At 33.9% G+C, this 15,526-nt stretch overlaps 1 protein-coding gene across 4 annotated transcripts in view; it reads left to right on the top strand.

Moving 5' to 3' along the window:
* The window catches only part of LOC111709476 (transcription termination factor 2), a 38,181-nt gene that overhangs the window by 17,256 nt on the left and 5,399 nt on the right, over positions 1 to 15,526 (top strand). The window contains exons 8-16 of one of the 4 annotated variants that reach the window (XM_023483143.1): positions 2,312 to 2,361; positions 3,771 to 3,870; positions 4,326 to 4,335; positions 5,668 to 5,737; positions 7,601 to 7,714; positions 8,358 to 8,402; positions 8,820 to 8,898; positions 9,001 to 9,105; positions 14,923 to 15,030. In XM_023483143.1, the coding sequence (XP_023338911.1) occupies positions 2,312 to 2,361; positions 3,771 to 3,870; positions 4,326 to 4,335; positions 5,668 to 5,737; positions 7,601 to 7,714; positions 8,358 to 8,402; positions 8,820 to 8,898; positions 9,001 to 9,105; positions 14,923 to 15,030 (681 nt within the window). Of the gene's footprint in view, positions 1 to 2,311; positions 2,362 to 3,770; positions 3,871 to 4,325; positions 4,336 to 5,624; positions 5,738 to 7,600; positions 7,715 to 8,357; positions 8,482 to 8,819; positions 8,899 to 9,000; positions 9,106 to 14,922; positions 15,031 to 15,526 lie in introns of all 4 variants that reach the window. The other 3 variants (XM_023483142.1, XM_023483144.1, XM_023483145.1) reach the window with 3 other exon arrangements.

The following is a 15,526-nucleotide window of genomic DNA, read 5'->3' as shown; positions in this document are numbered from 1 at the left end:
ACTCAAAAGATGAACAAGTATGAACATTTTATCACAGATATAACAACTAGGGATGTGTCTGTTCATCCTTTTGAAATCGACTCAAGAGGATATATCTCACCATCAAATAAGGCGATTCTAAAGAAACTGCATAAGTTCTGCAAACCCAGTGCTAGTTTCAAATCAATGTGTGAAAATCTATCAAGCCTTGCAGTACTGTCATCATACCACATTTTTAGAAAAACGAAAAACACTTGACTGGGACCAAGAAACCTCTTTTCTGAAAACCACCTCTGAATAGCTAAACTATACTCATGCTAAAAGTCTAGTATTGCACCTGTTTTTTGGCAAACCCTGCCAATTATAAAATGCGATATGAGAGAAAAGAGTATTAGTTTTATATTGTTTAATGTAATTTTGCTTTAGACAAATATAAATGATGAATATACTTCCGTCTTTGCATGTATCTATTATTCAAGATTCATTTCAACAATACTTTAGTTTCAATGTCAATCCAGACACAACTTTATCTGTATCAGTTCCCAAATTATATCTTTCAATAAAAGGGATTCAGGAAGCTTCTTGTTTGCTAACCAAGAAGTAATTACTCTCACATTGTAATCAAAGCTGAGTCTATTCCAACTAAATGTCTTTTGGGTTCTATCTCACAAGTTCAATTAATCAATTTAATTACAAGTTTTATGATGTTCTTTATTTTATTAAAAATGTCTGCAGCCTCATAGAGGCCACAATTACCCACCCTTCAGGCAATCCCGTTTGTATACAATTGCATACGGTTAGGATTGGCTGTTAGCATGACATTGTGCAATGATATAAGTCCAAGCGGGTGGAAGTACACACTCCCAATGGCCTTATGTGCTCATTATTGAAAATCCTAGCCTTAGATGTGTGTGAAGTACGGGAATTAAACCCTGAAAACCAATCTAGTTACTGGCTGTGGACAAGTGTGCTTAACTTCAGTGAGCTAATAAGAACTGAGCTGAAAACTTTAGAATGATGGACATCAAGATTAATGCCTCCTGGTTTTACTAAACCGACGATTATTTTAATATGCATTCAATATAGTAGAAAGAAGTATTAAATTCAACCAATCAGCTATCATGTTAAAATGTACCCTTTAACTTTTGAAAAACCGGTTTGGATTTCTGGTGTTGACGGTGTCATTCATATCAATTGAACTAAACATCGATTGAACAAACGTAAGTTTTGAATTAATGTTTATTAATACTAACGTTCAAAATGACAATAGTCCTAAAATATGTTTTTAATAATTTTATATTAACATGATTAATTTTATGTTTGTTTTAATGCTCTAAAAGCTGGCTTGTGAACAGCTGACTTTAATTACTCGGATATTAGTCCAATTGATATAGCATTTTATCTGTAATTGTTATCAAACGTAACTTTTATACAGTAGAAATATCCAAAAAGAGGATTACAAGAAGAAAATCTAAAGTTTTTACATTTGATAATCAGATAAAGTGATCGTGAATAAGAATATCTGATTCTGAAGTTTTCAGCTCTGGTGTCGCACACTACCCACCCCACCCCACTATATACTCATGTAGTTAAGCTAATCACAATACAGAGGTTGAAGTAGTTATTTACAGACGTAGCTAGGTTAGGTTAATCGCAATACAAGTTTTGCGTAGTTACTTATGAGCACATTCAGATTTACAGACTATGTACAAAGTAATATATCTAGGTATATTAAGGTTAACAAATATAGTGTTACACTACAGTTTTTGTTTAAGCAAAGTCTCTCAACATTATTATTTACACAAATGTAAAAAACTCCATTGCAAAAAACGCCAAAAAACTATGCCCAGATTTATTTCCAGACATTGAAAAATGATTTGTAAAAATATATTTAATAAATCTATCTTTAATTTCTCGAATCAAATCGACGATACATCTAGCTATAAAAATATAGCTCATATATATTTGTAAAACTGATTTTTCATGCATAAACAAAGTTATTAATATATGTAAATGTTGTTAAAACTATAATCCTAGAAAAATAAAAAATATTTTGTTCAAAAAACAATTATTCATTACAATCTTACTAAAGGATCTAACGTAAAGGTTTACAAGGGTACAATGTGAGTTGAATATAAACTTAGTAAATGGAGAACCATTTGAGATACGTTTCCAGTTTCCAGGAACTGAAATCGTTTCAAATAATGTTAGGTCAGTTTTTAAAAAGAAATGCAGGGGGAGAAATAAAAAATAGGAATTAACTTGCAAGATTTTTACCCTTAACATTTTTCCTAAACAAGATTCATTAAATTTTATTTTTATATTTATTTAGGTTAAATCTGGTATTCTCTGTGTTCTTGTTTATCATGGAGCTGGAGCAAGGGATGTTCTTGTTGTTATCATCATCTATCATTGTTTTCATCTGGAGCTTTTCTGGGCCGATGGATTAAATTAATTACTTATGGATTGTCTAATGATTTATCAAATGAGAGATTCGACCCAATTGAAGTCCATAACTAATTTGATATCAGTCAAAGGAAAATTGTAAAAATACTAGTCAGATTAAGCGCTTAATCCCTTCAAATCAACATTCATTAGTTCCAGAGGATTTTTAAGCCCCAATGGGTTTTTAGCAAAATAAATTAAGAAACCCCCCCCCCTGGATAAATTCATCTAAACACCCCTAATTTAGTAGACATATTTTTATTTTCTAAACTTTTGAATATCTGCCTTTTTATAAACTGCACTGTTGATAAAAATTTTAACTAATGAATGAGATGGGAATGATAGGTGGGATATAATGCCAGGCATAGGACGTGACGTGATAGGGTGGGATATAATTCCAAGCATAGGACGTGATAGGGTGGGATATAATGCCAGGCATAGAACGTGATAGGGTGGGATATAATTCCAGGCATAGGACGTGATTGGGTGGGATATAATTCCAGGCATAGGACGTGATAGGGTGGGATATAATGCCAGGCATAGGACGTGATAGGGTGGGATATAATGCCAGGCATAGGGTGGAATAAAAGATAAGACAGGAAAGGAAATAAAAATTTCAAAATAGGACAAGAAAAGACAAAATAGGACAAGAAAAGACAAAATAGGACAAGAAAAGACAAAATAGGACAAGAAAAGACAAAATAGGACAAGAAAAGACAAAATAGGACAAGAAAAGACAAAATAGGACAAGAAAAGACAAAATAGGACAAGAAAAGACAAAATAGGACAAGAAAAGACAAAATAGGACAAGAAAAGACAAAATAGGACAAGAAAAGACAAAATAGGACAAGAAAAGACAAAATAGGACAAGAAAAGACAAAATAGGACAAGAAAAGACAAAATAGGACAAGAAAAGACAAAATAGGACAAGAACAGACAAAATAGGACAAGAACAGACAAAATAGGACAAGAACAGACAAAATAGGACAAGAAAAAAGAAAAAAATGAAATGAAAATTACAGGAAAAGACGGGAAATGACTGGACATGACTTGACATGACTGGACATGACTGGACAAGACTGGACATGGCTGGACAGGACTGGACATGACTGGATATGACTGGACATGACTGGACATGACTGGACAAGACTGGACAAGACTGGACAAGACTGGACAAGACTGGACATGACTGGACAAGACTGGACATGACTGGACATGACTGGACATGACTGGACATGACTGGACATGACTGGACATGACTGGACAAGATGAACCGCAGTTAATTTTAAGATTGTTAACACTAACTATATCCTGATTATCTCTGAATAAGAACATGTTGATTAAAGGAAATCTAGTGCTAGAGAGATGTCCCGCTATGACGTCATCATAACAACTTATGGGGTCATCTTATCCGAGGTCAAGGCAGAGCTAGGAGATGCATTCAAGGTATTATTATTTAAAACATGAAAGTTGTAACAACATGGTTTTTGACCAGTAAAATGTTTTTATGAGTTCTAAAACTGAATAATCTAAATCAAAATTTTAAAATTTGTTTACTTTAACCAAAGACATCAAGATATATCCTAGATAAAACAAAACATTACTCATATGACCCGCTCAAAATATGGCAAATGTAAAAAGTTTGCATATTAGTCCTGAAATTGTTAATATGTTTTTATTAACCTTTCATTTACATTAAAAAACTGTGAATTATCAAAAATAAATGAGATATCTATGTTATAAACTTATAATCATTAAAAATTAAATATTTCAGTTGATTTTTTTGAGTAAGTTACATAAGGACTTCTGGAATAGAAATAATGGCGGAAAACATCATGATGAAACAGTTTTCAATCTAGAAATTTGACAATATTTTCCACACTGATCATTTTTTAATTAAGGAACCCAAGAAGCTGGAAGCTATGGTAGCTGCTGCATATAATTATTAATTAAGGAACCCAAGAAGCTGGAAGCTACGGTAGCTGCTGATGAGATATAATTATTAATTAAGGAACCCAAGAATCTGGAAGCTATGGTAGCTGCTGTATATAATTATTAATTAAGGAACCCAAGAAGCTGGTAGGTATGGTAGCTGCTGTATATAATCATTAATTAAAGAACCCAAGAAGCTGGAAGCTATGGTAGCTGCTGTATATAATTATTAATTAAGAAACCCAAGAAGCTGGAAGCTATGGTAGCTGCTGTATATAATTATTAATTAATGAACCCAAGAAGCTGGATGTTATGTTAGCTGCTGTATATAATTATTAAGGAACCCAAGAACTATGCTATGCTATGGTAGCTGCTGTATATAATTATTAATTAAGGAACCCAAGAAGCTGGATGCTATGGTAGCTGCTGATGAGATATAATTATTAATTAAGTAACCCAAGAAGCTGGAAGCTATGGTTGCTAATGTATATAATTAATAATTAGTAATTCAAGAAGCTGGAAGCTATGGTAGCTGCTATGCAATATAATTATTAATTAAGGAACCCAAGACGCTGGGAGCTATGGTGGCTGCTGTATATAATTAATAATAAGGTAACCCAAGAAGCTGGAAGCTATGGTAGCTGCTGTATATAATAATTAATTAAGGAACCCAAGAAGCTGGAAGCTATGATAGCTGCTGTATATAATAATTAATGAAGGAACCCAAGAAGCTGGAAGCTATGGTAGCTGTTGTATATAATTATTAATTAAGGAACCCAAGAAGCTGTAAGCTATGGTAGCTGCTGTATATAATTATTAATTAATGAACCCAAGAAGCTGGAAGCTATGGTAGCTGCTGTATATAATTATTAGTTAAGGAACCCAAGAAGCTGGAAGCTATGGTAGATGCTATGAAATATAATTATTAATTAAGGAACCCAAGACGCTGGGAGCTGTGGTCGCTGCTTATGAGACATAATTAATAATTAAGAAACCCAAGAAGCTGGAAGCTTTGGAAGCTGCAGTATATAATTATCAATTAAGGAACCCAGGAAGCTGGAAGCTTTCGGAGCTGCTGATGAGATATAATTATTAATTAAGGAACTCAAAAAGCTGAAAGCTATGGTAGCTGCTTATGAGATATAATTATTAATAAAGGAACCCAAGAAGCTGGAAGCTATGGTAGCTGCTGATGAGATATAATTAATAATTCAGGAACCCAAGAAGTTGGATGCTATGGTAGCTGCTGTATATAATTATTAATTAAGGAACCCAAGAAGTTGGAAGCTATGGTAGCTGCTGATGAGATGGAGGTTAAGAAGGGGAAAATCCTCTCCCTGGCCTTTGAGAGGATTATATTAGATGAAGCGCACACCATCAGGTATTACCAGCATCCCTCTTTTCATTATTATTATTATCAAAGGACAACCTTGCATACAATAAAATAGGAGTGAGCGCATCTAGCAGACAAAACTTATTTATGGCCAACGTGGTCCGCTAAGTCCCCTTGAAAAAAGAAGTCTGTTCAAGACAGCTCCATTTTAGTTTTTTTTTAAATCTGGGAATCCTTTAATCTTCAAAAATTTAGGAATATAATAGTTTTATTAAAATCAGGGGAAATTGTAGTAAGTAGTGTGTCCCTCACTTTTTGATAGATTGATTGATAGATTGATTGATCGATTGATTACCAATACTTTCTTTACAAACTCTACTTCATCGGCCATTATGTTAGGAACTTTTTAGGTGGGAATATCGCTTAAGTATAACTTTTTAGTAAAATAAATCAATATAAAGCTAGAACTTGTATATATTATTTAAAATTCTTTGTATTCAGTCAGATATAGTTTTATCCATTTCGTTCAGAGTCTATTTAGGTTTATAATGAAAATATTGAATATTATCTTTTAGGTTTATAATGAAAATATAGAATATTATTTTATCTTTTTGGTTTATAATGAAAATATTTTATCTTTTAGGTTCATAATGAAAATATTGAATATAATTTTATCTTTTTGGTTTATAATGAAAATATAGAATATTATTTTATCTTTTTGGTTTATAATGAAAATATTGAATATTATTTTATCTTTTAGGTTCATAATGAAAATATTGAATATAATTTTATCTTTTTGGTTTATAATGAAAATATTGAATATTATTTTAGTTTTTAGGTTAATAATGAAAATATTGAATATTATCTTTTAGGTTTTTATTGAAAATATTGAATATTATCTTTTAGGTTTACAAAGAAAATATTGAATATTATTTTATCTTTTAGGATTATAATAAAAATATAGAATATTTTCTTATTGGTTTACAATGAAAATATTAAATATTTTTTATCTTTTAGGTTTACAATGACAATATTGAATATTATATTTTTGGTTTACAATGATAATATTGAATATTATTTTATCATTTAGGTTTATAATGAAAATATTGAATATTATCTTTTTGGTTTACAATGAAAATATTGAATATTATCTGTTAGGTTTACAATGAAAATATTGAATATTTTTTTATCTTTTAGGTTTACAATGACAATATTGAATATTATATCATATCTGTTCGGTTCTATAGTAGTAAAGCTATCGTGTAAGAATTCCCATTATTACACGGTTCAGGAGGAACAATTTTAATATTGTTCGCTTCCTTGCGTTTAAGAATGCTTTTAGAAATTGGTTAACAAACAAACTAAACTAAGGAAACAATCACACCACATGTATTACTTTCAAATTAAGCACCAATGTTTACTTTTAAAATGTTTTTTTTTTAACATTTTAGCATTAGAAAAATAAAAACCGTGATAGTCAGAACAAGAGCATAAAACTTATTTGCAACCTTTCATTATGTGAACTGTTCCAACTTGAAATAATCGGATTTCACTAGAATTATTTTATAGTATAATTTCTTGGGTATGTGCCCATGGAACCTCACAAATATGATATAATATTAATCTTATGAGGATAAAAATGTAACAATGGAATTCTTAAACTCGATGAAATAATCTTGATGCATTCTTTAACTCATGCCTGCGGCCTTCGTTAAAAAATACATCAAGATTATTTCATCTCGTTTAAGAATTTCCATTATTACATTTTTTCCTCATAAGATTATCATAATATCTTTTAGGTTTACAATGATAATATTAAATATTATTTTATCATTTAGGTACATATTGAAAATATTGAATATTATCCTTTTGGTTTACAATGAAAATATTTAATATTATTTTATCTTTTAGGAACCCGAAGAGTCTTCAATCTCAAGCTGTCTGCAAACTAAAGGCTGCAAGGAGGTGGTGTGTGACTGGAACACCAATACAGAATAAAGAACTGGACATGTACTCCCTTATTAGGTTAGTTCACAGGGACATCTATAAGGAGGGAAGTTACAGCTTTGTAACTTAATATATATTGTCAAAATAGTTGAAATGTCTGCTTTGCCCGTGGAATTAAAGAAACACTTGGGGGAAAAAATCAAATATTAAAATAAATTACGATTATTGAATAACAAAAAAAAAATTCAGCCAACTTGGTTTAGCCGTTTGGCCAGCTACAGCAAACATTTATATATATATAATATATTAATATATATTTACAAATATATAATATATATGAGCGAAGAGCTTTAGTATAAAGATAGATAAAAAAACAAAGATCCACTGTTCAAATTCCTTGCTTGAGCAGTAGGACAGACAACTACTGTTTGCTGTCAGTTGTTCATTCACAATTTAAAACATATCATAATATTTAATTTAATAATAAATTGACTATAGCAACTAAAAATATTTTTCCACAAGTGTTAAAAACTAATTCTTGTTTAGAATGGGACCTTTTAACGTGACATTAAGCAATATTATATGTATTTTGTTTTAATTAAATAGTGTTACGAGTAGCTTGGAAAATAAAATAAATATTTATGTGTACAGTGTACACTGCACAATTGTTTTCTTCAATGTTCATTGGACTAAAATCATAACTAAAGCTGTTTATTATCAGGTTCCTACGCTGCGCACCGTTTGACGAGTACATGGTTTGGAAAAGATGGGTTGAAAACAAATCTGTTCAGTCTACAGAGAGGATGAATACTTTGATCAAATCCTTACTACTCAGGAGAACTAAGGTATTTGTTTATTTATTGATTTATTGATTTATTCACTCTTTGAGCATTTTCATCTTTATTCATCCTTTCATTAAATAATTTCACATGAAAATCAAATTATATACTTTTCTCAAGTTTTTATAAATTTCAAAACATATTTAGTATTTACAATACTTGAGACGTGGGGGCCAGGGGCTGTTTAACAATGGAGAGTCAGTGCTAGCAATGATGCTGACTTGAATTTATTAATCATTTTATTCATTTAACATTTTTTTATCCCTTTATCCCTTCAGTCAAATCTTCAGTTATTCCTTCATTTATCATGTTCATCTTTATTCATTCTTTTATGTTTGGAAAAGATGGGTTGAAAACAAATCTGTTCAGTCTACAGAGAGGATGAATACTTTGATCAAATCCTTACTACTCAGGAGAACTAAGGTATTCGTTTATTTATTGATTTATTGATTTATTCACTCCTTGAGCATTTTCATCTTTATTCATCCTTTCATTAAATAATTTCACATGAAAATCAAATTATAGGAAGAGACTAGAAGACCAACCCAGCTAGGGAACCCAAGGCAAGGGTCAAGGTCGCCCACCCAAATCAGTGAATCAGCAAGTTGGGGGGCACAAGAGGAAGACCAGGTCAGGGGACACAACAGAGGGATTGGAAGAACAAAATCCCAGCAAGAAATAAACCCACATGATAAACTTAAAGTCCTCTATGCTAATGTACAAAGTATTCAAAGTAAACTTAATGAACTTTCCTGTACCCTAAATGAAATTGATCCTGATATTGTGATTTTAACAGAAACATGGTGCAATAGTAATATATCAAGTGACATTCTTCAAATACCTGGCTATACTATTGAAGAATCGCTAAGAAAGGATAGACAGGACACAGTGAATGGAATTGGTGGTGGTATCATTGTTTATGTTAGGCTAGGCCTAACGGTTTTATCTACTGACAACTTTAACTCTGATTTTAATCAATACTGTAGTTTTAATGTTTTGACAAGTGAAAGTGGTAGTGAATCAATAAATATCATAGCTGTTTACAGATCCCCAAACTCTAGCAACAGTAACTCAAGCAAACTATGTGAATTAGTAAGAAACATGAATAACAATTCAGTAATGATTGGTGACATAAACCTTCCAAAGATAGACTGGGAAAATCTTTCTTCAGATCTTAAGGGAAGAGAATTTCTAGAAGCAACACAGACCAACTTTTTAAGCCAAATGATAACGTTTCCCACACACTCAAAAGGTAATACACTTGATTTATTATTGACTAAAAAGCCTGAAAAAGTAGCAAGTATAACTGACATTGGTCCCATTGGGAGAAGTGATCACACTGCAATTTTGGTAGAATTTCATCATAAAAGCATTTCTAACAAATCAGTCCAGTATGTTTATGATTGGTCTAAAGCAGACGAACAAGCATTGTTAGAGGACATGAAGCATATAAACTGGACTGCCGAGCTCTCTAGTCTAAATGCCGAGGAATCTTGGGATAAACTCGCAGAGAAAATAAAGGAAGCTACTGACAAACATGTACCAAAGAAGAACAGACGTTCAAACTTTAAACCATTGTGGATGAACAGGAAAGTTTTACAAGAGAGCAGAAGAAAACAGAGACTGTACAACAAGTTTAAAGAGTCAAAATCACCAGCTAATCAGAAGAACTACAAAGATTCAGTAAAAAAGGTAAAAAACTTGGTAAAAAATGCAAAAAAGAATTTTGAGAAAAAACTAGCTTGTCAAAAAAAAAGTAATATCAGGCAGTTCAGCAGTTATGTAAAGAGTAGAACCAGAGCTGAAAACTTTAGAATGGTGGATATCAGGATTAAGGCTTAAACCACTCTTTTTCTTAATATCCAGTTTAAATATTGCTTGTTCTCCACATGAATTTAAACTCCAGAGAAGCTAATCGATCGGAAAAATGGATATTTCATTCTAAAGTTTTCAGCTCAGGTCCAAAACTGGGATTGGTCCTCTCAGGAATGACAATGGTGACTTAGTAACAAATGATAATGAAATGGCAAACATTTTGAATTCCTGATTTGCAAGGATTTTTACTCAGGATAATGGTGTTGATGGTCCACCACCTGTCAAACATGTACTCTGTAATCAACTAAACTCACTTATATTTACAAAGGAGGTTATCGTGGAAAAAATTATAAAATTAAAACCTACTTCAGCTCCAGGAAATGATGAAATAACTGTTAAACAAATTCAAGTAATGAGCCACCTGATATGTAAACCATTGGAAATAATCTTCAACAAATCAATTGAATCTGGAATAGTTCCTTTAAGCTGGCGGGAGGCTATTGTCACCCCAATATTTAAAAAAGGTGATAAATCAATTGCATCCAATTACAGACCTGTGTCCCTGACCAGTATTTGTGGAAAAATAATGGAATCCATCATTCGAGACAAGCTTGTTGAACATTTAACATCACAGAAGTTGTTATTCAACAACCAACATGGTTTTCTTAAGAATAAATCTTGCTTAACCAACTTGTTGGAATTTATGGAATTTCTCACATCCAAATATGATGATGGCAATGCTCTGGACATAATCTATCTTGATTTCTCTAAAGCCTTTGATAAAGTACCTAAAAATAAATTGTTGAAGAAAGCCGAAACATTGGGTATTTCTGGAAATGTACTGAATTGGTTGAAAAATTTGGTCTCAGAACTGGGGTATGGAATTTAATATTCCCAAATGTAAGGTTCTACATGTTGGCAGAAATAATAATAATTACACCTATTACATGAATGGTTCAATGGTGATGTTACGCAACTACGGGCTATATATGTAAAAAGAACCTTGTGGTATTTTGCGATGGTTTGTCGTAACTTTCGTCTGCTCTCTTCATGTTGAATAATTCAATATGGAACTCAGGATTTATTCAGTACAGCAGGAAAAAATTCAACTAAAAAACATAATCCTAAGTCCCTTTTTTATATTTTACTACAGGAAAAAGCCCTCACAATAAGCAAAACGTATAATCAGAGAAGAAATACAATAAATACACAAAACAAACTCAATAGGGCATAAAAAACCTGTAGATTTTACATTATTCTAAATACTCCTTTAATAAATGTATCATAAAAAAACATACCAGGTTGCGCCTCCACAAAATATCACGTGAACAAAAAGATCAAAAAATAACGACAAATGACGCCATTAAAAATCAAAAAACCAACTGGTATAAAATCCGACTCGTATGAACTAAAGTGTACAGAGAATATAAACACAACTAAAACTAGTTCTGTCCGGCTTTCTTCTTAGGCCGGTCTTGCATACACAGTACGAATCTCAGGGGCGCCGCAGTACTCCGAGGGAACACAACGTCAGGGGTGAACTATCCTTTCATTATATACGAGACCCTTGGTCGCGTAACACTCCCCACCAAAGAGAAAAAAGTTCAGTTGCACCCCGCGACTGGCTTCTAAAACTCCTAGTTTATCATCACTTAAACCTGAAAAAAAGTCACTAAGATCAATTTCCTTATAGGAGGCTAACACAAGCGTCTTTATCACTTAAACTTCAATCTCCTCCACCTCCTTAGAAATCTCAAACTCAAAATCCATATCATCATAAGCTAACTCGCCACTCCCCTCCATGAGCTCATCATAAGTTCTCACTCTCACATTCCTGGAAACCTTCGGAGCACTAGACAGTCTCTTCTTCTTGGGAACAGGACCCTGAACATTCAACTCCATTGACTCCACAGGTAAACCTGAACTCAGAGCCGACCCAACAGGCTCCTCCAGATCATCCTCATTAAGGATGACAACATCTTCCATCTCCGCATCCTCATGAAGCCCGTCATCCTGGTCCACGAACCCACTCCTTGCTCCAGGTACTCCTGGATCAGGCTGGGATGCAGACTGGATTGACGCTGCAATACTAACAGGACCAACTCTTGCAAGTTTTCTCAAGCTCTTACTCTTCACCTTCTCATCTCCAACCTTGGACCGAGACACGCTCCTTGCTCTCTTCCTACCACCTCTAAGTTTCCAACCAGGTAGAACAGGGACCTCCACAGTCCACCTAGTCCTCTCCTTGAAAGTCCAATCCTTACTCAGATCAGGCAGGTACTCCACTCTCTGTTCCCTAACTCCAACCACAGCCCTAGCTCTCTCCAACCCTTTTGTCTCCACCTCAAGTGACTTCCTCACGGTATTGTTCAGCTGCACCTCCACCTTCTTAGCTCTAGGAGCATCCTCATCACACATCCTCCTATAACATAATCTCATTGCATCATACATGTTGGCATAATGAGTCTGGAACCACGGATCTCGAATCATCCTCGCGAAGAAACCTCTTAATCGATCAGGGTTCATTCTGGCCCACTCTACCAAAGACCATCTCTGACACCGACCTATCTCAGTGCACCTTCTCCCGATTTCACATGGTTTAGTGGAGCTGATATCAAACTCCAGTAGGGGAACCCTCACTCCTTCAGGACCAACCATTCTCCATATCTCTGACACAGGTTCTCTCCAGGTTTGATCTCCGATCTCCTTCAGAGATAACCCAAACCTGGAATACTCCCGATCATCCTCCCTGAGATCTCTTAAAACTCTACCACCAGACCACTGGATCTGAGCTCTAGCAAGAACTTGGATCTGGGTTAAGAACCATCATCTGCATTGGATCATAAACCTGCATCCTCCGAACGTTACTGATGGCCAGGGACCTAGAAGCTCCAACCATAGCTTAACAAAGGGTGGAGACACATCACACAGTTTCCCTTTATCATCCCTGAACCGTAAAGATCTGATCATATCCTCCCTTGTCAGAGCTAAATCCTCCACCGTCTGGTGATAACTCACTCCTTCTAGACTCTGCAGGACGAACTCTAGGAACCAATTTACTCCAGTAATCTGACTACATTCCAGGAACCTGCACACTACATCAGGGTCAGGGAACATGTCTCTCAAAAGCAAGCCAGCCAACACATTGTAAGTCACAAATCCAAACTTGATATCACCCAACGCATAACATTGTAGGGCCTCTGGAATCCTACTCCACCCCAATCTCCACAGATTATCACCCATTGACACCGTCTTGTTCGACAACGTCCCCATGACCTGCACCCCCATGGCTGTCAGGTTCTTGGAGTGGAACTTGTAACCGGCTAGGGTTGCTAACGTAGTGAGATCCAAAAAACCTCTCTCCAGACTGACATCCTCACCAGAGACCAAAGAATAAAACTCCTCTATTCCCTGTAAATCTCTCCGGACTGCAAGACCGGCAGCAACAGGGAGGTCACGTAGCAAATCTAAAATCTCTGGTTGGTCTCCGTCTCCTTTACAAGGTACCAGTATCTCTCATCCCATTTCTTGCCTCCTAAAGGTCCCCCATAAGATAGCTGTTAATCCAGATATATGGCTTACCAGGGTCCAAGACATCAGCCTAAGAACCACTCGTCAATCTGACAACTATATGAATCTACAAATAAAACAATGCAAAGGTGAAATTCGAAGGAAATTTTTCAGCAATCGAGTTGTCCAACCATGGAATAATTTACCTGCAACTATTCAGAATGCCAAGAATGTAGACAGTATCAAAAGAATGTACGATGAACATGTGAAAATGTGAATGATATGAACAATGATGGCCAGAACTATAGTGAACTAAAATCATTTACAGTTAAATCAAGAAATTCTCATTATACTCCAATAGGAGTCCTGAGAATCAATACCACATAAACATAAGCATAAACATATATTTTTCTCAAGTATATATAAATTTCAAAACATATTTACAATATTTGAGACGTGGGGGCCAGGGGCTGTTTAACAATGGAGAGTCAGTGCTAGCAATGATGCTGACTTGAATTTATTAATCCTTTTATTCATTTAACATTTTTTTATCCCTTTATCCCTTCAGTCAAATCTTCAGTTATTCCTTCATTTATCATGTTCATCTTTATTCATTCTTTTATTCATTAATTCATTCATTCATTCATTCATTCATTAATTAATTCATTCATCCTTTCATTCAATAATGTATTCATCCTTTCATTCATTAATGTATTCATCCTTTCATTCATTAATGTATTCATCCTTTCATTCATTAATGTATTCATCCTTTCATTCATTTAACCTTTTTTATCCCTTCACCCCTTCATTTATATCTTTATTTATTAATGTATTTATCCTCTCATTCATGCAAACTTGTGAATGAGACATTCCTAAAGTATTAATTTAGCTGGATTTGATGCATTCTTACAATCACATACCTTTCTCACTAGATCAAGAAAATGCCTAACATATTTTTTGCCATTACTTCAGTGAAAATCTTATAAGAGAAATTTGATTTTTTTTTCAGAAATGAGGAGAAAATCTTTATACCTAATACCCATTACCTATGGTTCCACACAAAATTAATTGAATTTGATTGAAGCTTTAACATATTAGCAAATTTTTTATTTTATGTTGTAGGATCAGAAGAGTAATTTGACTGGGAAGAGTCTGGTCAACCTGCCAGACAAGAATATGATTTTACACGAGATAACGCTGTCTGAACAGGAGAAGGAGGTCTATTCAGAGGTATTTATTTTCAGTCATATCTATATATACAGTTATAATCTCTGTTTGTTTGTTTTGATGTCCGATCATAACTCGATCGAACCCCTGGACCGATTTGCCTCAAAATTTGATTGGAGAACCGCGGGAATGTTCTTAGCTTGGTTTTCAGATTCTAAGTTATGTGTGTTGACTTTTATATATGCACAAATAGCTAAATTCCTTATTTACGACCAAGTGCGGATAAACGGCTGGAGAAACTATGAGTAACCTGGGCAACGCTGGGTTCCCAGGCTAGTTCTTGATAAAGCGGAATTTCTTTACCTTTTAGAAAGACTTGAAAGTCGTCTTCGACCTTTCAAATAGTTTGCGCCATTTATTCTACAACAATATTTTCATGAAACAATTATCTCGAAATAACTCTAATCATACCATTTACAAAATATGGTCTGCCATGTTTGTGCATTCAAAATTGCCAAAGGTGAAGTTTTTATACATACACTCTGTAATCAACTAAACT

This window comes from Eurytemora carolleeae, unplaced genomic scaffold, assembly GCF_000591075.1.
Source record: "Eurytemora carolleeae unplaced genomic scaffold, Eaff_2.0 scaffold670, whole genome shotgun sequence".
Classification (NCBI taxonomy): Eukaryota; Metazoa; Arthropoda; class Copepoda; order Calanoida; family Temoridae; genus Eurytemora; species Eurytemora carolleeae.
This window is presented reverse-complemented; position numbering and strand designations above follow the sequence as displayed.